This window comes from Staurois parvus, unplaced genomic scaffold, assembly GCF_062004578.1.
Source record: "Staurois parvus isolate SC_StPar_1 unplaced genomic scaffold, SC_StPar_1.0 ptg000648l, whole genome shotgun sequence".
Taxonomy (NCBI): Eukaryota; Metazoa; Chordata; class Amphibia; order Anura; family Ranidae; genus Staurois; species Staurois parvus.
This window is the reverse complement of record NW_028318444.1, coordinates 1,261,298-1,285,063: the sequence shown is the minus strand read 5'-3', so window position 1 is coordinate 1,285,063 and position 23,766 is coordinate 1,261,298. Positions and strand designations below refer to the sequence as shown.

General features: G+C 43.1%; 1 protein-coding gene across 1 annotated transcript in view; it reads left to right on the top strand.

Moving 5' to 3' along the window:
- The first annotated feature begins 246 nt into the window (after nucleotides 1-246).
- LOC149448908 (exocyst complex component 1-like) overlaps nucleotides 247-23,766 on the top strand; it is a 37,576-nt gene continuing 14,056 nt past the window's right edge. The window contains exon 1 of the mRNA XM_089694053.1: nucleotides 247-373. Coding sequence (XP_089550179.1) covers nucleotides 247-373 — 127 coding nt within the window. The remainder of the gene's footprint in view (nucleotides 374-23,766) is intronic.

Below are 23,766 nucleotides of genomic sequence, written 5' to 3'. Positions count from 1 at the left end.
CAACCCAAGTGCACACTGTGTTTTGACAGCATTACTCCATACATCCTGTTGTAATAGCCCACATTTTCCATCTTTTTCTTTTACACAACTGACAAATCATTGATTCAATGGTTTGGAAAATATTGAGTGGAGGTTTTTTAAATAAGACAACATGAAATTATTATTATATACTGCAGTAAATGGCTACATAAGCATTGGCTCAGCCTAGACACCAAGCTTTGTGATTCTTGGTCCTGCATCAGCACTATGGTGTCAATCGTCAAAAGCAGCTTGGAGAAGGAAATATTTCAGATTAAAGGGGATAGACTGGTTCATGTTTTGCAGCTTGCAAACCTGAGTAAAGAAGATCTCAAGAATTATCTATGCATATCTGGTATGTATGTGTACCTGTTTTTGTATTATTTGTTCACTTTAGTGAATATTGCCATACACAGAAACTGTGAAAACCAATGACTCAGATTACATACAAAAAGCTTAAGTGCAATATTTTTACATTACTTTTTAAAAGAAAAGGTTTGTTTCAGCTTTAAACTGTATAGACAGTTGTAGAAATATTTACTAAAAATACAGTATATGTTATTATAATTTAGACCAGCCTTTCTCAACCTTTTCAACACAGAAATAACTTTCTGGTCTCAAGGAACCCCTGCTAAAAAAATTCTATATCTACAACTCCTGATACATTAGTGTGTTAGTCAGTGTGAAGAATGCTAAATACAGCTGTAGTCTTTGGGATGAATTACCCCTTTACAGATAGCTAAAAGGATCTTTGGTGTCGATAGGAGCAAATCTGAGAGGCAGCAAAAGCTCATTGCTCAAGGAACTCTTAATAGCCTTTGGAGGAACACTGGTTGAGGAATCCTGGTTTAGACTGTCCACTCCAGTTTGTTCGATTGCAAGCACTCTCTCTATAACGTGATGATATTTTACTGTTTTGTCCTATACTGGCTTACCTGACTGCAATGGAACAGTGAAATCTCAGTTACCTAACAGGAAATAGATATGTGATAATTTAGGCATACAAAATATGCATTTATGGCACATCACCTTGGTTAGATACAGTTGTGAATGTAGATAGCTGAACACCAAATGTTTAGCTTGCAGACATAATCAAGAAATTCAGTTATTTTTAGACCAAACATTAGAATGAGGGATCTAAGATACTTTGACTGTGAAATTATTTTGGTGCCATATGTAGTGGTTGCAGTATTTTGGAAATGAATGATCCCCTGGGATTTTCACACACTACAGTCTCTAATATTAGTGCGTGTAGCACCGATGGGAAGGGAAGAGAAGAATAGACAAACCTTCTCAAGCTGACAGAAGTACCTGAAGTATCTATTTTTCCTGCAGTGGTATGCAAAAGGTTATCTCAGATTCCACAACACATTTGGACCTTGAAAATGACTGGTCAAAAGCTGATACAGCCACCACATCTAAGGAACCAGCAAGCTACAATATATTTAAATTTGGTTTATTGGGTTTAGGTATACTTTAAAGTGTAATTCCACTTTTGTTGAGAAAAATAGGTCCCTTCTGTGTGATTTATGTACATTGCAAAGATTGTAACAACCGTTGTAGCAGATTTCCAAATTTCCTGTTCTGAAAAAAAACAAAACTTTTTTTGACTATATTGTTTCCAGACTGATTGGCAACTTGTCTGGACAGCTTGGTCTTTTAGGAAGTTGAAAAATAACAGACTTACTGACTGGATCACCAAGTGTTTTGGGGTTTATTACCAGTTTAACCCCTTAGTGACTGAGGGTAAAACAAATGTTAATACCTGAACACAATTTTGCAACGTGTGTTTGTAAAACTGTACATATCATCATGATTATTATAATTATTATACAGGATTTATGCAGCGACAACAGTTTGCTCAGTGCTTTACAATATAACGGGAGACAATACAGCAACAATACAGTTCAATACAAGAGGGTTAGGAGGGCCTTGCTCCTTGGAGCTTACAATCTAGGAGATCATAGCTACTTTGTGCAACCAGGCTGATTTTACTTTTTTTTTTTTTTTTTTCAAAACAAATTGGAGGACTTTCTTTTGGTGATAAGTGGCAACAGATATCTCCTGATTTTTTTTATCATCAAAGGAAAACTGGCCCAAAAAAGTAAAAAAAAAATGTTTTTAATTACATTTAGCTGTATATTTCTTGCTACTACCATAACCTACCACCAAAGAACAACACAAGATAAAATCTCCTGCTCCTGATGGAAAATTGGTTTTCATAACAGGAATGCACATGTTCCAGTGTGAACTGGTCCTCACTGAAATATAGCAACCTGGAGGCATTCTGTACACAATTGGTGTACAGAACACCTCCCAAAATTTAATTTCCTGTTTGTGTGATTTTTATCAAATGTCTCCATTTAGATACAAATAGTATTTTAGGCTTTCCTGCAATAGGAATTTCATTTTTGGTGAGATAGTCCCTAAAAGTGAATTACTTCTAAAAGAATGCATACACTGCAGCTTTTCTCATTAAAACACTGAAACTGAACCAGGCCCTCCTATTTAGGAATCAGTCTGGAAAGAACATAGTTGAATAAAAAACTTTTTTTTCTTCAGAACAGAAAAATGTAGGAATCTGCTACAAAGTTTGTTAAAATATTTTCTATGTACTTTGATCACACAGGAGGGACTTTTTTATTCTCAACAAAAGTGGAGTTGCACTTTAAGGTACAGTGCATGCATAAGACCCCCTTCACTTTTTTTCAATTTTGTTATGTTGCAGCCTGTTACTACAGTTGTTTAAATTAATTTTTTAAATCAATACTCTACATTTAGTACCCCATAATGACAAAGTGAAAACAAAATTTTAGAAATGTTTGCAAATGTACAGTATATCTAAACCCAAGGACACGCATTTAAATATATTGCAGCTTACTGGTGGCTTAGATGTGGTGGTTGCATTAGTTTTTATTTTCAGGCTTTATTTTCATCTGGTTAACATGCCAGTAAAATGCTTCTTATCCAAGGGTGACAACACTAACTCACTGTACATTGTCCTTGGAGGAGCAGCACGATCACCCTAGGACAGGCCTATAGAACACCTCCACATCTCCTCATCTCTTTAACGGGGGGGGGGGGATGTATTCTGCAGTTCACAGAGGTAAGAGCTGTGAAAATGTGGAGTAGACTCCCGCAAGAGTTGGTTCTGACCAGCTCAGTAGATTGCTTTAAAAAAGGCCTGGATTGTTTCCTAGATAGACAGAATATAACTGGATAATAACATTTATGGGTAAAGTTGATCCAGGGAATATCCAATTGCCTTTCGAGGGATTAGGAAGGAATTTTGCTGGAGGTTTTTTTTTTGCCTTCCTCTGGATCAACTGTGGGTATAGGATTATAATTTTTTTTTTATTGTTGAAATAGATGGACTTTTGTCTTTTTTCAATCAGACAAACTATGTATGATTAACTGGGCAAGGTTGCTAACACTGCAGTGAGCACAGGAAGTGGCAAAATGCTTCAATGGTATATTTTTACGTATAAGTTCACCTTTGGAACATGTTACATGTTCCACCCATATTTAGGGTGGAACATATAACATGTTCCAGCTCCTGCACCCCCTTCCTTGTGACAACAGACAGGGGTTCCTCTCCCTGCACCCGCTGTCACTTTTTAAAAATAGTGCGGCTGTGCGAGGCACCTCCCACATAGCCACATAATTCAGTCACAGATTCCTGAGAATTAATAAACCACCATCTGCCATTGTGGCACATGGACATGTAGTATGATTAAGCTGCAAGCATGCAGATCAACACACTCTTAGTTCTTTCACTCTGCCTACAGCTCTGCAAAAAAGACAGCCCACACAGGAGTATGAGCAACAGAGCTGTAGTGTACAGGATTGATATAAATATGTGAGAACACTATCAATAACTTATGTGCAAAAAAACCAAGTGCACCAAATTCATGTGTGACACAAAAATAGTAAATATACAAAAAAATATATAAAGTAATACACTCCAAATTCATATAACAAAACAGCATGTGATGAAATATTATATAAAAAAGTGTCCAGTGCTTCAGAAAAGTGCAGATTCTTCATTTGCAGAAATCTTATTTCAAAAGTGTACACAATCCTGTGAATCCTCCACCATCCACTATAAGAACTCACCAGAGGCAATGACCAGACCATGTTTTCGCTCAAAACACAATATTCCATAGGCTCAGCTCACCTCCAGACCAAATAATTTCCTATCCTATTCCAGGCTTCCATTAAATCGCTGATTCGCCGAATAAATTCGCTTTGAGCCGAATATATTCGCTGCGAATTTAACTTATAAAAAGGGTGTTTCTAGGCTTCAGAGAGCCTTTATGTTAGTGCAGAACACTGTACCTTTAATTTAAATGCCCTTGGAGTCTGCTGGGGAAGAGAAATAATACTGCCAGTCAGTATGACATGCAGATGAGTGCCGTCGATCTTAGAATCACCGCACACTTCACTCATTTGGGCAGTCACGGGGCCAAAACCAGAGTGTGGAGCCACAGTGTGGCAGTGGAGGCAGCAGCAATGGGAGGCCATACAGCACCCTATGACAAAATGGAACCCACCAGCAGTGTGAGGAGACCTGAAAGTGGCACATGGCAGAGTGTGGCGATAAAGACAGCAGCAATGGGAGGCCGTACAGGGACCCATGACACACTCTGGACCTGGCAGCAGCATGAGGAGGTGGTACAGGGGCCCATGACAGATTACGGGCCTGGCAGCAGCATGAGGAGGCGGTACAGGGGCCCATGGCAGAGTGGCGGAGCGTAAGCAGCTAAAATTGAAGGCCATACAGAGGCCTATGTTAAAAAGTCCCCCCAGCAGCAGCGTGGGGAGACGACTATCAAGAGTCCAATGGCAGAGTGGCGGAGCAGAAGCAGCTTCAATTGAAGGCCATACACAAGCCTAGGTTTAAAAGTCCCTCACAGTTAATTCCAATAACGAACTCTACTCCTCCGTGCAATCTACTTACGAGACCCTGGGCAGGTCTGGGTCCAATTTGTGGTAGAGACTGGTTTTGTTCAGCCATGCTTGAGCGAGTAATAACAGGTCTGTGCTGCCCTTTGGTGTCTGGCTTAATGCGCACAACACTGAACGTCCCAGCGTTTGTCAACGATTTGCCGTTAAGTGATGCAAACCCGCTGAACCACGTTCATGAGGAGCCGGTAGAGGGGGCCATGAATCAGTATGGACCTGGCAGCAGCGTGAGCAGACGACAGAGGCACATGGCGCAGGGTGGCGGTGTAGGCAGCATTATTCTGAAGCCATACACAGGCCTAGGTTAAAAAGCGGAAGCTGTCAGCAGCGTGAGCAGACGACAGAGACACATGGCGCAGGGTGGCGGTGGAGGCAGCAGTATTCGGAAGCCAAACACAGGCCTCGGTTAAAAAGCGGAAGCCGTCAGCAGCGTGAGCAGACGACAGAGGCACATGGCGCAGGGTGGCGGTGGAGGCAGCAGTATTCGGAAGCCATACACAGGCCTAGGTTTAAAACTGGAACCCAGCAGCGTGAGCAGACGACAAAGACGCACATGGCAGAGGATGGATCTGGCAGCAGTATGAGAAGGCGGTACAGGGGCCCGTGGCACAGTGTGGTGATGGGGGCTACAGCAACTGGATGCCAGAAAGTGGCCGATAGGGCTATATACTGCATGGAATTATAAAGTTGTAAAGACAGCGGCCTATAAGGCTATACACACTATAACAATCATGACTTGATTGACCATTGGCCTATAAGGCTATACACAGCATGAATATAATGACTTATTCTGAGAGTGGTTTGGAAAGCTATATACAAAAAGTAATTCATGAGCTGTCCGGACAGCGGACAATAAGTACATATATACAAATCAATTCATCAGCTGTCCAGCCAGCGGCCTCAAAGGCGACACATATAGAAAGCAATTCATGAGCTGTTCAGACAGCGGCCTCTAAGGCGACAGATATACAAAGCAATTCCCGAGGTGTTCAGGGAGCGGCCTGAATGGCTAGGTTATTACTAAATATATTTTTGTGGCCAAACATCGGCCTATAAATAGATGTCTACACAGTGACAAAAAATTATGTCGCCAGACAGCGGCCCCTAAGGCGACAGATATACAAAGCAATTCCCGCGAGCGCACAGGGCCCACAGTGTCTGAGGATGGACGTTGGCGCAGAAAGGCAGAGACCAACTGACTACATAGGTGGTTTTTATAGTACTTTATTTTGGCCTCCCTCTCAGCAGGTGTGAAAAAGGCCACCATTTTTGAAAGGTAGCGAGGGTCCAACAAGGTGGACAGCCAAAAGTCATCCCTCTGTCTGATGGTTATTATTCGGCTGTTGCTACGCAAGCAACCGAGCATGCTATGGGCCATTTGTGCCAAGGAATGCGAGGGACTCCCTGCCTCCATCTCCACAGCATACTGCCACGGTGCGTCTGGGTCCTCTGTCTCCTCCTCCTCCTCTACCAGATGCTCCCTCTCCTCCACTCCTGTCCGCTGAGTGGAAAAACCACCCATTTCACTCAATAATTCCTGAGCACCAATGTCCTCCTCTACCTCCTCCTCTTCTTCCTGTCCTGCCCCCACAGGGGTCATGTGGCGTTGAGATCTGTGCGCCACGTCTACTGCACCCTGACCAGCCATTGTTAACAGCATTTGTTCCAGGACGTGCAACAGAGGAATGACGTCGTTCATCCCATAGTCCTGCTGACTCACGAATAGCGTGGCCTCCTCAAAGGGCCTGAGCAAGCGGCAGGTGTCACGCATGAGCTGCCAATGGCTGACATCTAAGTTACACAGGGGAGTACCTTTATCCGCTTGTAACATCAGGAAATCGGTGATGGCCTTTCGCTGTTCGTAAAGGCGGTCTAACATATGTAGGGTTGAATTCCACCTTGTTGCAACGTCGCAGATCAGGCGATGCTGTGGAATTCCGTTCTGCCGCTGCAGCTCAAGGAGGGTGTGCTTTGCGGTGTAGGAATGGCTGAAATGCATGCAAAGTTTACGTGACATTTTAAGGATGTCTTGCAGTGGGATGGTGGATTTTAGGAACCGCTTGACAACCAGATTGAACACGTGAGCCATGCATGGCGCATGGCACAACCTTCCTTGACGCATAGCAGACACCGTGTTCTTTCCGTTGTCGGTCAACATGGTTCCGATTTTCAGTTTGCGCGGAGACAGCCATCTGTCGATTTCTCTGTTCATTACACTCAGAAGTTCCTCCCCTGTCTGACACCGTTGCGCCCTGCACATGTGATATGCGGGTCGGGTAATGGGACTTGGCACGGGGGTGGCGGCTGAGGACAAGAAGAGGTGGTAGAGGCGGACATCTTTGCTGGACCAAGGACGTGCAAGTGTGGAGGCAAAAGCGGCGTGACCTGTCCAAGTTGCTGGTGCGGCTGTGCCGGCACCACGTTCACCCAGTGGGCCGTAAATGACATGTACTGTCCCTGACCGTAGTTACAGCTCCACACGTCGGCGCTGCCGTGCACTTTGGCAGAGACCGACATGCTCAAAGACTGGCCCACCATCTCTTCTACATGTGAATGCAGGGCTGGCACTGCCTTTTTGGCGAAGAAATGCCGGCTTGGCACTCTCCACCGCGGCTCGGCACAAGCCATCATTTCTCGGAAAGGTGCTGAGTCCACCACTTGGAAAGGGAGGGACTGCAGCACCAGCAACTTGGACAGGAGGACGTTCAGCTTCTGCACCGTCGGGTGCGTGCTCGCAAACTGTTGTCTCTTGGAAACGGATTCCAAGGAAAGACTGCTGACGGAATCCGTGAAGAGGAGTAGCAGGAGAAGGAGCATCTGAACGAGCGGAAGATGCCAACGAGCGACAACTCCCCTCAGCAGAGGTGTTGGAGCCTTGACTGGCTGATAGAGGGCGATTGACGTCGGGTGACGGAGCAAGTAACGGAGCGGGTGATGGAGCGGGGGCTGGGGCAGGCAGAACCGCCGTATCTTTATCACGGTTTTCCCAGGCCACCGAATGGCGACGCTGCATATGCTGACGCAATGTTGTAGTCCCAACATTGGCCCCCTGGCCACGCTTGACTTTCTGGCCACATAGTCGACATACGGCTACGTTTACTTCCTCGGGCGGCTTGATGAAAAATTGCCACACCGCCGAGTAGGAAACTTTGCCCCCGCTACTCCTCACTGGCTGACTGCTACTTCCTCCGTGCACAGCGGCACCACTACTGGCCGTGGTGGTAGGCTGCAGTGGAGCTGGTGCTCTACTCCGTGGCCGTTTGGCTCCACTGACACTGCTGCGACCCTGCTGCCTCCTGGGCAACCCACCGACTGTTTTGCTCGCTGGCAAGCTGGCACCCTCTTCTCCTGATGATGCGGAAGCAATAGCCTGATGACGACGAGGCTGCCAAGTGCGATCAGCCTCATCATCATCAATTAGGGTCTCCGCGTCACTACTAGCCCCCTCGGCTGCGTGTGGGTCAGGAGACAGACCTGTCTCTAGACCGGCTACCGAGCCACTCTCCTCGCCAGTACTTCTTCGCCTGGCTGCTGAAGAGGCGGATGTCTCCCCCCGTTCCTGACCGCCCTCTGTTAGCTCTTCCTCACTGTACAGTGGGGCTGAGCCCACAGCATGCGATACTTCGCTTGGTGAGGGAACACCAAAGGACAGGGGCAGGTCGAGGACACGTGATTTCAGTGGGCTTGCTCCCGGGCCATGCCAACTAACGGTTGTGTCTGACGTACCCACCGACCGTTGGCTGTAGGTGTCAGAGGTGACCTGGGAAGAGGAAGACGACCGAGCCAACCAATCGATGACGGCAGGGTTGTCGGTGGAGACACGACCGCTGGATGACACCGGGAGCACTGGCCTCTGGCTGCGACTAGTGCTGCCTCGACCCCTTCCTCTGCTGCCACGTCTGCTCGCTCCTGAAACATTGCCTCCTCTGCCACTCCTCTGCGTGTTGTCTGACATATTCTTTAATTCAATAAGCACCCCAAAAATAAAAACGGATTTAACTCTTTGAACGTACAATAGTGGTTGTGAAGCAGAAAGTCAGTTTATTTAGCACAATCGGTCAATTGCAGCTTGCCGTTGGCTGGAAACTGTACGTTTAGGTCACTGGAATGCACTAATCACCCAAAAAATATTACCGCCACCCGGCGTGTAAATGGATCTAACTCTTTGAACGTACAATAGTGGTTGTGAAGCAGAAAGTCAGTTTATTTAGCACAATCGGTCAATTGCAGCTTGCCGTTGGCTGGAAACTGTACGTTTATGTCACTGGAATGCACTAATCACCCAAAAAATATTACCGCCACCCGGCGTGTATATGGATTTAACTCTTTGAACGTACAATAGTGGTTGTGAAGCAGAAAGTCAGTTTATTTAGCACAATCGGTCAATTGCAGCTTGCCGTTGGCTGGAAACTGTACGTTTATGTCACTGGAATGCACTAATCACCCAAAAAATATTACCGCCAGCCGGCGTGTAAATGGATTTAACTCTTTGAACGTACAATAGTGGTTGTGAAGCAGAAAGTCAGTTGATTTAGCACAATCGGTCAATTGCAGCTTGCCGTTGGCTGTAAACTGTACGTTTATGTCACTGGAATGCACTAATCACCCAAAAAATATTACCGCCACCCGGCGTGTAAATGGATCTAACTCTTTGAACGTACAATAGTGGTTGTGAAGCAGAAAGTCAGTTTATTTAGCACAATCAGTCAATCGCAGCTTGCCATTGGCTGGAAACTGTACGTTTATGTCACTGGAATGCACTAATCACCCAAAAAATATTACCGCCACCCGGCGTGTATATGGATTTAACTCTTTGAACGTACAATAGTGGTTGTGAAGCAGAAAGTCAGTTTATTGTACACAATCGGTCAATTGCAGCTTGCCGTTGGCTGGAAACTGTACGTTTAGGTCACTGGAATGCACTAATCACCCAAAAAATATTACCGCCAGCCGGCGTGTAAATGGATTTAACTCTTTGAACGTACAATAGTGGTTGTGAAGCAGAAAGTCAGTTTATTTAGCACAATCGGTCAATTGCAGCTTGCCGTTGGCTGGAAACTGTACGTTTATGTCACTGGAATGCACTAATCACCCAAAAAATATTACCGCCACCCGGCGTGTACATGGATCTAACTCTTTGAACGTACAATAGTGGTTGTGAAGCAGAAAGTCAGTTTATTGTACACAATCGGTCAATTGCAGCTTGCCGTTGGCTGGAAACTGTACGTTTATGTCACTGGAATGCACTAATCACCCAAAAAATATTACCGCCAGCCGGCGTGTAAATGGATTTAACTCTTTGAACGTACAATAGTGGTTGTGAAGCAGAAAGTCAGTTTATTTAGCACAATCGGTCAATTGCAGCTTGCCGTTGGCTGGAAACTGTACGTTTATGTCACTGGAATGCACTAATCACCCAAAAATTATTACCGCCACCCGGCGTGTAAATGGATCTAACTCTTTGAACGTACAATAGTGGTTGTGAAGCAGAAAGTCAGTTTATTTAGCACAATCGGTCAATTGCAGCTTGCCGTTGGCTGGAAACTGTACGTTTATGTCACTGGAATGCACTAATCACCCAAAAAATATTACCGCCACCCGGCGTGTATATGGATTTAACTCTTTGAACGTACAATAGTGGTTGTGAAGCAGAAAGTCAGTTTATTGTACACAATCGGTCAATTGCAGCTTGCCGTTGGCTGGAAACTGTACGTTTAGGTCACTGGAATGCACTAATCACTCAAAAAATATTACCGCCAGCCGGCGTGTAAATGGATTTAACTCTTTGAACGTACAATAGTGGTTGTGAAGCAGAAAGTCAGTTTATTTAGCACAATCGGTCAATTGCAGCTTGCCGTTGGCTGTAAACTGTACGTTTATGTCACTGGAATGCACTGATCACCCAAAAAATATTACCGCCACCCGGCGTGTAAATGGATCTAACTCTTTGAACGTACAATAGTGGTTGTGAAGCAGAAAGTCAGTTTATTTAGCACAATCGGTCAATTGCAGCTTGCCGTTGGCTGGAAACTGTATGTTTAGGTCACTGGAATGCACTAATCACCCAAAAAATATTACCGCCACCCGGCATGTGAATGGATCTAACTCTTTGAACGTACAATAGTGGTTGTGAAGCAGAAAGTCAGTTTATTTAGCACAATCGGTCAATTGCAGCTTGCCGTTGGCTGGAAACTGTACGTTTATGTCACTGGAATGCACTAATCACCCAAAAAATATTACCGCCAGCCGACGTGTAAATGGATTTAACTCTTTGAACGCACAATAGTGGTTGTGAAGCAGAAAGTCAGTTTATTTAGCACAATCGGTCAATTGCAGCTTGCCGTTGGCTGGAAACTGTACGTTTATGTCACTGGAATGCACTAATCACCCAAAAAATATTACCGCCACCCGGCGTGTAAATGGATCTAACTCTTTGAACGTACAATAGTGGTTGTGAAGCAGAAAGTCAGTTTATTTAGCACAATCGGTCAATTGCAGCTTGCCGTTGGCTGGAAACTGTACGTTTATGTCACTGGAATGCACTAATCACCCAAAAAATATTACCGCCACCCGGCGTGTATATGGATTTAACTCTTTGAACGTACAATAGTGGTTGTGAAGCAGAAAGTCAGTTTATTTAGCACAATCGGTCAATTGCAGCTCGCCGTTGGCTGGAAACTGTACGTTTAGGTCACTGGAATGCACTAATCACCCAAAAAATATTACCGCCACCCGGCGTGTAAATGGATCTAACTCTTTGAACGTACAATAGTGGTTGTGAAGCAGAAAGTCAGTTTATTTAGCACAATCGGTCAATTGCAGCTTGCCGTTGGCTGGAAACTGTACGTTTATGTCACTGGAATGCACTAATCACCCAAAAAATATTACCGCCACCCGGCGTGTATATGGATTTAACTCTTTGAACGTACAATAGTGGTTGTGAAGCAGAAAGTCAGTTTATTTAGCACAATCGGTCAATTGCAGCTTGCCGTTGGCTGGAAACTGTACGTTTAGGTCACTGGAATGCACTAATCACCCAAAAAATATTACCGCCACCCGGCGTGTAAATGGATTTAACTCTTTGAACGTACAATAGTGGTTGTGAAGCAGAAAGTCAGTTTATTGTACACAATCGGTCAATTGCAGCTTGCCGTTGGCTGGAAACTGTACGTTTCTGTCACTGGAATGCACTAATCACCCAAAAAATATTACCGCCAGCCGGCGTGTAAATGGATTTAACTCTTTGAATGTATAATAGTGGTTGTGAAGCAGAAAGTCAGTTTATTTTGCACAATCGGCAAACTGCTGCACCAACTGTGCACGACAGCCACCAAAAAAAAAAAGGGTGTATGTCACTTTAAATTTTCGATTCTTTGATAGCTGTGGCCCTAAGTAACGATTCTGTGTCCCTGAGTAATGATTCTGTGTCCCTGAGTAACGATTCTGTGTCCCTGAGTAACTATTCTGTGTCCCTGAGTAACGATTCTGTGTCCCTGAGTAACGATTCTGTGTCCCTGAGTAACGATTCTGTGGCCCTAAAGTCTCTGTGGCCCTAACTCTGTCCCTTAATACAGACAGGTCTGTCTCTCTTGAATGACCGGAGGCTAATGGAGAATTCTAAGATGGCCGCGATTTATAGTGCTTGCTGGCTGCTGATTGGCTAATGCGATCACATGTCATGAATGCATTATGGGTCAGCGCGCCTTGTCTGCGCGCCTTCCCAGAGATCCCCGCCCCATCTTCTCTGTCCATTTTCTCCGTGGCCACACATGTCGCCGCCATTTTTGGGAAAATTCGATTCGTGCATCCGAAGTTTGCTAATCTTCGGATTCGTCGCGAATAGAATTTTTCCAAATCTTCGGAACGAATTCCACTTCGTCATGTTCGATTCGCTCATCTCTATCCTCAAGGACAGATTTATTTTAAGCAAGATAAGACTGATCTGGTCATTGCCTTTGGTGAGTTATTATTATTGGTGAGAGGATGAAGGAGGATTCACAGGGGTATGTATACTTTGAAACAAGATTCATTTATTCAAGTGAAGACTCTGTACTTTATTGAAGCACTGGACACTTTTTAGTGCCCTGAATACTTTAAAATGTTTATAGATAACATTGGAATTTTGATAATTTTTCATCACATGCTGTTTTTTTTATATGAATTTTGAGTGTATTATTTTATATGTTGACACTTGCTGGCTGTAGTTTAAAAAAAAATAAAATGCAAACTTTTTTTTGCAAAAATAAGTGCATTTATTATTATTTTTTTTTTTTATGTAAAGGTGCGCTTAGCCTTTAAAATTCGAAAAGGAAGCAAATAAGAGGTATTCAATGTTAAGGTTTACATATGCTTTAACATTTTTGTGAGTCCCCAAAGCAACACACATTCCGTGTGCCCAAGCTCAAATGCAGCACTCAGAGGCAGTTGAAGTTGGGGTCCCGAAGCTTTAACCTCTCCATCATGCAATGCATTCATCCTACAGTCTCCAGGATCACTCTTGGTGGTCACTTTCATTCTCAGACAGGAGTCCAGCGTGAACACCACAAGTTCATCACAGAACTAAGGATTAGGTGTGAACAGAACCTACGTGGGTTCAGTTTGAGGCAGGTTCAGTGAACATTATTGAAGTTCAGGTGCTGAAACTGAACCCCATTGAAGTCAATAGAAGCTGAATGTTAAAAAAATAATAGCCATTTTCTAGGCTAATGAGCAAGAGATTGTCAAACAAATGGCATGGGGCGGACACTGCCTGGGGAACTTGTACCAAAGCAAAAACTATTTTTTAAAAATTGCATTTGGCAAGGAACAGCAATTTTAATAATGCCTAAAGGGCAAAATTTAAATAGCAAAATTAATTCAAATAACATGCTTGAGGGCATTAAATAGCCCCAAACATTCCTGGGGGATGCCCTGAACCTGCCTGACAATTGGCATATCTGTATGATGTATGCAACCTATTACAGTAAAGCTGACATTTACAAAGAAAAGAATACAGTATAAATTGTTGATAGGTGACAGCTTCCAGACACTTATTTCTGTTTATAAACGAAGTGGCTGGGGATTTCCTTCATGTATAACAGACCCTTATCCTAGTTAATGGGGGATTCCAGCTAAAAAATTGACAAGAGGTTTCCCCCTAAAAATATATACCAGACCTTTTTCCTTGATGATGGTCTGGTATGGATGTCAAGGGGAGCCCCACACAAAAACAAGAATAAAAAAAGGTGTAGAGTCACCAAAACAATTCTATACCAGACCCCCTGAGTGTGGTATAGAATAAAAGGTGGAACCCCATGCATAAAAACAAGAAAACAGATGTGGAATCCCCCCTGCCAAAATCCATACCAGATCCTTATCAAATGCATGCATCTTGGCAGGCCAGGAACCAGGGAGATGAGCATTATTCCCCCCTTCTGAACCATACCAGGCCACATGACCTCAACATGGGAGGAAGGTACATTATTGATGAGGACAAGAACCTTTTCCTCCACAAACCGGGCGCAGTGGTTGAGGGGATCTATAGGTGGGGGGCCTGGAAGCCCACTCTATAAATCAGGAGACCCAGAAATACCAGCCCCAACCCCTATGTGAATGAGTTAGGGGTACATAATAAACCTACTCATTCATACAAAAATGCAAATGGTAAATACACACACAAATTCATCATCAATCACAATGTCCAGCGATACCCATCACTACACTTTAATGTAAAGAATGTAAAGAAATTTAACCAGTTGCAGACTCTGGGCGTTCTACACGTCCAAAAAATGTCATCTTTGTACACAGGACGTGTGTAGAACTTCCAGTCTTTCAGCCCAGCTGCTGGGACTCCTGTCCCTGTATAAGGCACTTTGGCTCTGATTAACCGCTTTCCCGCAGCCCTATAGCAGATATATTTTGTGGGGAAAAAAAGGACGTAAATTTAATTTGGGTGCAGCATTGTATGACTGCTCAATTGTCAGTTAAAGCAACGCAGCGCCGTAATGCAAAAAATCGCCTGGTCAGGAAGTGGGGTAAATCCTCAGGAGGGAAAGCGGTTAACCTACCTGGCGGTATGATTATTTCAGATTTTTGGTGCTGAAAGCGGTACCATTTTTTTGCATGGAAATATGTATTTTTTTTATTGTAGGCTATAATTTTTAGGAAAAACTCACTGAAATCTGTCCGAACAAGAGTCTAGTAAACATCCCGGGTATGATAAAATTTGAAACACAAAATCATAAATTATAATTTAATAAATAATCATAAAAATAATATAAAAATAATAAAAAATTTAATTCAATAATATAATCAAACCAAAAACACTGAAATGTGAAATAGAGCGCCAAGTTCGCACATTGCTGAGCTCAGTCGCAAAATCGTTTTCAGTTTCTGATGACGAATTTCCCCCACGAATCATTATCACTCAATTCTGAAAGTGGTTCTGATTTACTATCGCTGTTCTCTAGCTGATCTAAACCCGCTTTTGACCTAAAGGGACACTTTTTGGACGCCATGGACATTTCTCAGTTTCCAGGCAGAAAGAATAGACAAAATGCAGGCAGGGCACAGGACAAAGCACTAGGGACAATATGTATGTGAAATAGGTTGAAACAGCAATGTTTTACTGTGTAAAATGTAAAAAAAAAAAAATGACATTTTTTAAAATTTTTAAATTTCCCGCCGGCGGCGGCGCCCATACGTCCCGACGTCACAGGGACAGGACACAGAAGCCGGATGCCGGCATCGGCCGGAGGAGATGGCCGGGGACGCTGCAGGGGACACATCGTGGGAGCGCAGGGTAAGGTAAGTGAAGACAACTTGCCGGAGCAGTGCCGCAGGGTAAGCCCGAGTGTAGCTCGGGGTTACCGCTTTTGGTACTGAAATGTTACCCCGAGCTACACTCGGGAATACCGTCAGGGAGGTTAAAGCGGAGTTCCACCTAAAAAAATAAATAAATAAAAGTCAGCATCTTCAGTGTGGGAACCTGGCTGTGACAGCTTGCGGTTTCACAGCCGGGTGCCCACTGCACATGAACGGCCCCATAGTCTTCTGAGACTTGTCACATGTCCCAGGAGACTACGGGGAGGAAGGGGGAGAGGACAACTTTCGCTTCCGATCACCTAGGCGATCGCAGCGGAAGTGGGAGCAGGTACCTGTCAAATTCGGGTACCCGCTTCCCCACAGCTCCCCAAAGGTGCCAATCCTTAATGGGGAGCGGGGGGCAAAGGATTAAAGTGGAACTTCCCCTTTTGGCCAGAGCTCTGCTTTAATGACAGTAACTGGAGCTGTAAAAAAAAGCAGTCTGACAATGTTTTTTTTTTTATAATTCTTCATTTCTGAAAAAGTTTCGAAAAAGTTTTTAACGAACAAGGAGAACCAAAACAATAGGTTCACCGTTATATAAGAAAGGCAGTATAAACATTGTCATCGTACGGCAAACAATCAAAGACATGGCACTTAGATATACTGGAATTCCATCTAACAGTCAGGTTACAGAGACGAGCAGGTCCATACCACAACTAAGGCCTCATAACTTCTGAGAATCATGTAGGCTACAAGTCAACAATAAGGCAGATGTGTCAATTGACAAGAGATGCAGATATTTCTTGTAATACAAATATGTACAGTAAAACTTTGAAGAAAAAGTAAGTCATTAAGATGATTTAGGCCCAGCCGTAAACAAGCAAGAGGGGTAAGGACAAGGGTAAATGAGGCAGTAAATAGAGGGGCTCTGCGAAGGGAGTCTTCAATCTTCCATTGGAGAAACATAAAAAAAATTTGAAAAAATCAAGATAAGATAAACATTTGAAGAAACAGGAAAGGGGCAGCAAACGAGCCAGAGAGCGAGAGGAGAAAGAAAAGAGGAAAGTGCAGTAAAATTTATCACAAAGTCACCTTCTCTCCCAGGGTGGTCAAACCAGGCCAAGTGTAAGAAAGAATACTCAGTGAGAGCGAGCAGTTTCAGTCAGGTATGAGTCTATAAACACAAAATATTGCCAGGGGTGCCAGGTCTCCCGAAAAACCTCCTCCCTATTGTGCAGGGTAGCGGTAAGATTCTCCATATCCCTAAGTTCATTCACCTTGGAGAATCATAAGGAGAGAGAAGGAAGGTGGTCATTTTTCCAGCAGACAGGAATACACGCCTTAGCTGCATTTAACAACTGCATAGTAAGGGATGATTTATATTTCTTGACTGGTCTCTCCGAGAGGTGCAGCAGGCGGCCCACTGGGTCATCCCGTAGGTCCACTGAGGTAAGATGTTTGATGATATCTGTCACCCCTTGCCAAAAGGGTCATTTCCTCAGACACTGCCAGAAAACATGAAAGAGAGTGCCTCTCCCACCTCCACAGTGTCAGCAGGCATCGAAGAGCTGTTGCAAAATGAAGAGTGGATGGAACCCGATACCAACCCATCAAGAGCTTATAGTTGGTCTCCTGAATTTTAGAAGCCAAAGAAGACTTGTGAGCAAGAAGCAAGATTTTTTCTCTTTGAGCCGGGGTAAAGGACCTTCCCAAATCGGACTCCCATTTCGAGAGAATAGAGGGTGCAGTCAGGGTCCAGTTGGATAAGGAAGGAATAGATGGTGGAAAGACTGTGACGTACCGGTTCACCCTTGTGGCAGAGTATTTCAAAAGGGGTCAACTTACGAGAAATTCCCGGGATACGCAAGAGCGAGTGGAGATAAGAGCTGAGCGGCAGTCCCCTCCAGAAACTCAAAGGAGGATCCACAAAACGAGTTAAATCTGTTTCCACCAGACCCCCAAGGGGTTAAGGAAATCCACGAGGTGTGAGTAACCTGAGGCAGAGAGGTGGGCGAAATAAGGTTCCTCGCTCCCCGGAAGAAAGTTAGGGCACTGGAGATATATGAGTAGAGAGAAATGCTTTGCGCGATACTGTGAGGGTAGCACCCACGGTTGGATAGATAGCCATCTCAGGGGGTAATGGGTCACACAACCATGGCATGACAATGTTTATCAACAACATTTCTCAGCATCAAATACAGAAAGATTCAAAGAAACATTGTTTCATTTTGTAGCTTTCTGTTTATTCATCTACAGATTAAAGGGATGAATTGATCTATAGATGAAGTCAGTTAAAGCAACCTGACAAATAAAAAAAGTGTTTTTGGTTTTTTTTTATTAACCTCCTTAACGGTAATCCCGAGTGTAGCTCGGGGTAAAATTTCTATACCAAGAGCGGTAACCCCGAGCTACACTCGGGCTTACCATGCGGCGTTGCTCTGGGGGTCCCTGCAGCACTTACCTTGTCCTTCGCTCCCGCGATGTGTCCCCTGCAGCGCCCCGGCCATCTCCTCCGGCCGATGCCGGCATCCGGCTTCTGTGTTCCGGTCCCTGGGACGTCGGGACGTACGGGCGCCGGAAACGGCGGGAAATTTGAAATTTTTAAAAAATTTCATTTTTGCTGTCATTGCTGTTTCAATGCATTTCACATACATTTTGTCCCTACTGCTTTGCCCTGTGCCCTGCCTGCATTTTGAATGTTCTTTCTGCCCGGAAACTTAGAAAAGTCCATGGCGTCTAAAAAGCGTCCCTTTACGTCAAAAGCGGTTTTAGAACAGCGATAGTAAATCAGAACCACTTGCAGAATTGAGTGATAATGATTCGTGGGGAAATTCGTCATCAGACACTGAAAACGGTTTTGCGACTTTGCTCAGCGATATGCGAATTTGCCTCTGTATTTCAAATTTCAGTGTTTTTGGTTTGATTATATTTTTGAATTAAATTTATTATTATATTATTATTTTTTATGATTATTTATTAAATTATAATTTATGATTTTGTGTTTCAAATTTTATCCTACCCGGGATGTTTAATAGACTCTTGTTCGGACAGATTTCAGTGAGTTATTCCTAAAAATTACAGCCTACAATAAAAAACTACATATTTCCATGCAAAAAAATGGTACCGTTTTCAGCACAAAAAATTGGAAAGAATCATACCGCCAAGAAGGTTAAATGTTCCTCTGTTTAACCCCTTATTAACCCTTAGTGTACTCTTATCAGCCCTAAATAACATATTCTCCTTTTACATTCAATTATAATTTCTTTGCTGATTTTTTTTTTTGTTTCTATATTATTAACTAATAAAATGTAAACCTTTTGTGTTTTTGTTTGCTTTGTTTATTAACATTTTTACACCTTTAACATATATTTACACAAATCACATTGAAAAAAAGCACATTAAAAAAACAAAAAAAAAACCCAAAACACTTTATTAATTTATATATAACTTTGCAATGATTTCTACCAGAATAATAATTTAAGTATCATTTTAAACAGGACAAATTACAGAATAAAATGTAGACTTTTTGCCTGCAGTAACATTATTTATTTTTAAACTAACTCTGCTCAAATAAAAGAAAAAGTGCATTTTGTTTCATTTCATTTTGCTTAATTGTCTAAAGATTGCAAAAAAAAAATCATTGTTGCAAACCAATATTCATGAAAGGAAAGCCTTGATGTACTTAATAAAACAATATACGAGGTGGTATCAAAAAGTTTCAAGACTAGTTTTGTAACATGCCAACTGATGGCAGCACAAGGCAACACACACAGTCACAGGAAGTCACAAGTCAGTGTGCCAAAAAACATTGTCCTGTGTCCATCGGGAGCTGTGCAACTGGTGCTATTCTGACCATGTGTGTTACCACGTCTCTTATTTCATCATGGACAGCGAGTTATAAGAAAGAGCAAAGGTGAAATTCTGCGTGAAACTGGGCAAATCTGCTACAGAGATATTTGACATGATCTTGCAATCTTACAGTGATGCTACAATGAGTCATTTGAGGTGTTTTGAGTGGCACGTGTGCTTCAAGAGTGGAAAAACATCACTGAAAGATGACAAGATCAGGAACACCTTCAACTTGCTCAACTCCTGAAAATGTCAAAACCATTCAACAACTTGTGCATGATGATCATTAGAGAACAATCCACAACATTGCTGCCATTGTCGGTGTGTCATACGGAACAGTCCAGACAATCCTCCCTGCACCCTTTCACCGAGCTCTCCAACCCTACTCACCAGATTTGGACTTCGTCCTCTTCCCAAAGATGAAGATCCAGCTCAAAGGTTGCTGTTTTGAGAACATTGCGTGAATAGCAGAAGGTGCTTGACATTCTTCAAAAAAAAGACTTCCATAACACACTCCAGAAGTGGTAGGAACACTGAGAGCACTGTCTTGCTGTGCAAGGGGACTATTTTGAAAGTGATAGTGTGTAAACATAGATAAATAAAGTACTTTCTTCTAAACAGAGCTGGTCTCAAAACTTTTTGATACCACCTTGTATGTGTTATGTTGTTATCTTAAGTAAGGCCAAAGTTATCATCGAATAAACAGGTCTATATCAGAAATGTAAAAATTGCTCTGGTCCATTAGGGGTGAACAGGTGTAAGAGGCAAACTGGTTAAAAAAAGTTAGGGTATGCCCAGTGATGTATTTATACAAATATGGTAATGGCCATATTTGGTCAATGACAGTGCCCAAATATGGCCATACTAGTGCAATTATGTCAACCTCTATCTCCCCCCCGCCATTTACATAGCCAAGGATTACCAGCCAGCAAATGAATAGGCTTGGTGGCGTTACTGATTACTAAGGATGGGGCTTTTACTGCCAAAAATGTTTGATTACAATGCAGCTAGATTGACTAGACACTCTCTTACTCAGATCTGCTTGGAAGAAGACCGACAGCAGTGCTATATTTCCCAGGACAATGAAACACTGTCATTATCTCTCTTACACAGTGACCTTTGATTCCTTTCCCCCTAAGGCCCCCTAAGTGTCAAACACAAGGCCGTGGGCCGAATCCGGCCCTCCAGGCCATTTTATGTGGCCCTTGTACCTCTCCTGCAGGTACCCCCTTGTCTCCACCCCCACCTTGTCTCAGCAGTCAGCAGCAGAGAGGAGAATAGAACTCCTCTGCCAAATCCTGCTCCTCTCAATGCAGCTGCAGCACCCCCTCATCTCTGCCTCCCCTAGTCTCATCATTCAGCAGACTCTGGTAACTGACTCCACTCCTCCTCTGGTCCTCCTCCAGACCCTGCACTTTCTGCTTTCCAGCTCTGCCACCAAAGTGGGTGCACGGTGATGTTAGGCACGGTATGGGATTCTTGACATCTGATGTAATGGGGGGGGGGGGGTGCTCTGGACATCTAGTCTTACAGATACAACTGGCTTTTTGAGGGCAACCATAATGCTGATACAGCCCATGATGAAATGGAGTTTGACACCCCTGCCCTAAGGCAAGAAGATGCTGCTTCTTCCTCTGCTGCAGCACATGGAAACTATCCTTCCGTTGTGCTCACACCCTTTCTCATGATTGGATGATAACAGTTTTTCAAAACAGCTATGTAGTCCAATGGAAGAGCAAGCAAATCTCTTAAAGACACATTCACACCAGCCCCATTGGACTGCATTAGGCAGCATCCCCCCCATTACATCAGATGTGAATGTGAGTTAGGGACCTTAGATTATGCGCCCCTTGGGGTTAGGGTTAAAGAACTGCATAAATTGACAGCACTTTATAAGTACCTGTAATAAATAAAATATTGCTTGTTTGTTTTTTACAAAATGTTATGTCTTTTTCATATAACAAAAAAAGTGGTGATCAAATACCACCAAAGGAAAGCTCCATTTGTATGAAAAAAGAATTAAATAAATTTCATATGGGTACAGTGGTGCATGACTGTGCGATTGCCAGTTTAAGTAGCACAGTGCTGAATAGCAAAAAATGGCCTGGGCATGAGGGGGGTAAAACCTTCTGGAGTTAAAGTGGTGAATGAACCGTCAAGCCTAACAAAGTTTAAAAAAAGGCAAGCACTGCAATGCATTTTACAAATCTCCTTATTGCAAATACACAATATACGCCTGTGTGTTTATATTTAATAGAAATACACTGTTGCAATTGCTCTTCCGCGTCACCCGACATCCACACACAAACACACGTACACAGGAAACAATATATGTATAAAAAAAGGAACTAAAAAGAAATGTATTCCTATATCTAAATATATATAAACTGGTCATGAGGAGGTAATGAAAATAACTGTAATAATGTCATTATGAAAGTTTAACCAGTCATACTTTTCTCCTTTTTAGCCAAGCTCAACTCTTCAGTGCTATGCTTTTATTATGTCTATATTCTAGAAACTTTTTAAACGAATTAAAGATATATTCCAGTAAAGCACAACATTTAACTTTAAATTATGCACAGTCATCAAAATAAGTGTTTTTTTTTATTGATCCATGTGCTGTTATATCACACTAGGCTACTGCACTCCTAAAAAACATAAGAACTTGTGTTCTGGGCACACCACCTCTGCCTCCCCTAAGGGTTCAGGGAATATTTCAAATGTTTAACACATGCTGCCATGTATCCTGCAGGTTCAGAGACAACATAAGCACACCTATGACATCACCACTGATCAACATTTCATAATCACATCCCATCTCCCAACATTGTGCTCCTTTCTGACAAAGCCATTCAACTCACAATACCAGGACTTTCCTGCTCAACTGCTGGTACATTCTCTAAGCATAGCACAAGAAACAATGTATATTTTGTAGGCAATTTAATTTTGCACAGTAGAATGCTGTCCAGCTGGCAATAGTAAATTGTTAATTCATTTCACATGTTATCTAGATTTGAATTTTTTTTGTATTATATTCCACTTTCAGTCCTACACTACTGCTATTTTCGGCAAACTGAGAACACAGAATTGGAATAATGGACATATCAAAGATTTGTTTTGCCATATGAATATCTTCAATTTGCCTGATGCTTTGAAAACAAACGAGTCCTCTCATATTACCTGGGCCACTTGAGGAGAGTAATGCACATCCTACCCCTAACCATTGAGCCTCTGGTCATGGAGCACAATGGACCCAGTGGGGAACATGCTTCTATTGTACATATATTGCTTATAAAAATTAAAGGAACACTTTGAAAACACATCAGATCTCAATGGGGAAAAATATCATGTTGGATATATACTGATATGGACTGGGTAATGTGTTAGAAACATGAGGATGCCTCATCGTTTAATGGAAATGAAAATTATCAACCTACAGAGGACTGAATTCAAAGAAAAAATTATGCAGCAGGCTAGTCCATTTTGCTAAAATGTAATTGCAGCAACTCAAAATGGTACTCAGTAGTTTGTTTGGCCCCCACGTGCTTGTATGTATGCCTGACAATGTTGGCGCATGCTCCTAAAGAAACAACAGATGGTGTCCTGGGGTATTTCCTCCCAGATCTGGACAAGGGCATCCCTGAGCTCCTGGAAAGTCTGAGGTACAACCTGGTGGCATCGGATGGACCAAAACATGATATTCCAGAAGTGTTCTATTGGATTTAGGTCTGGAGAGTGTGGGTGTGGGGGCCATTCAATGGTATCAATTCCTTCATCATCTATGAACTGCCTGCATACTCTCACCACATGAGGCTGGGCATTGTCGTACACCAGGAGGAACCCAGGATCCACTGCACAAGTGTAAGGTCTGACAAGGGGTCCAAGAATTGCATCCCGATACCTAATGGCAGTCAGGGTGTCATTGTCTAGCCTGTAGAGGTCTGTGCGTCCCTCCATGGATATGCCTTCCCAGACCATCACTGACCCACCACCAAATCAGTCATGCTAAATGATGTTACAGGCAGCATAACATTCTCCATGGCTTCTCCAGACCCTTTCACAACTTTCACATGTGCTCAGGGTGAATCTGCTCTCTTTTGTGAAAAGCACAGAGCACCAGTGAGGGACCTGCCAATTCTGGTTTTCAAT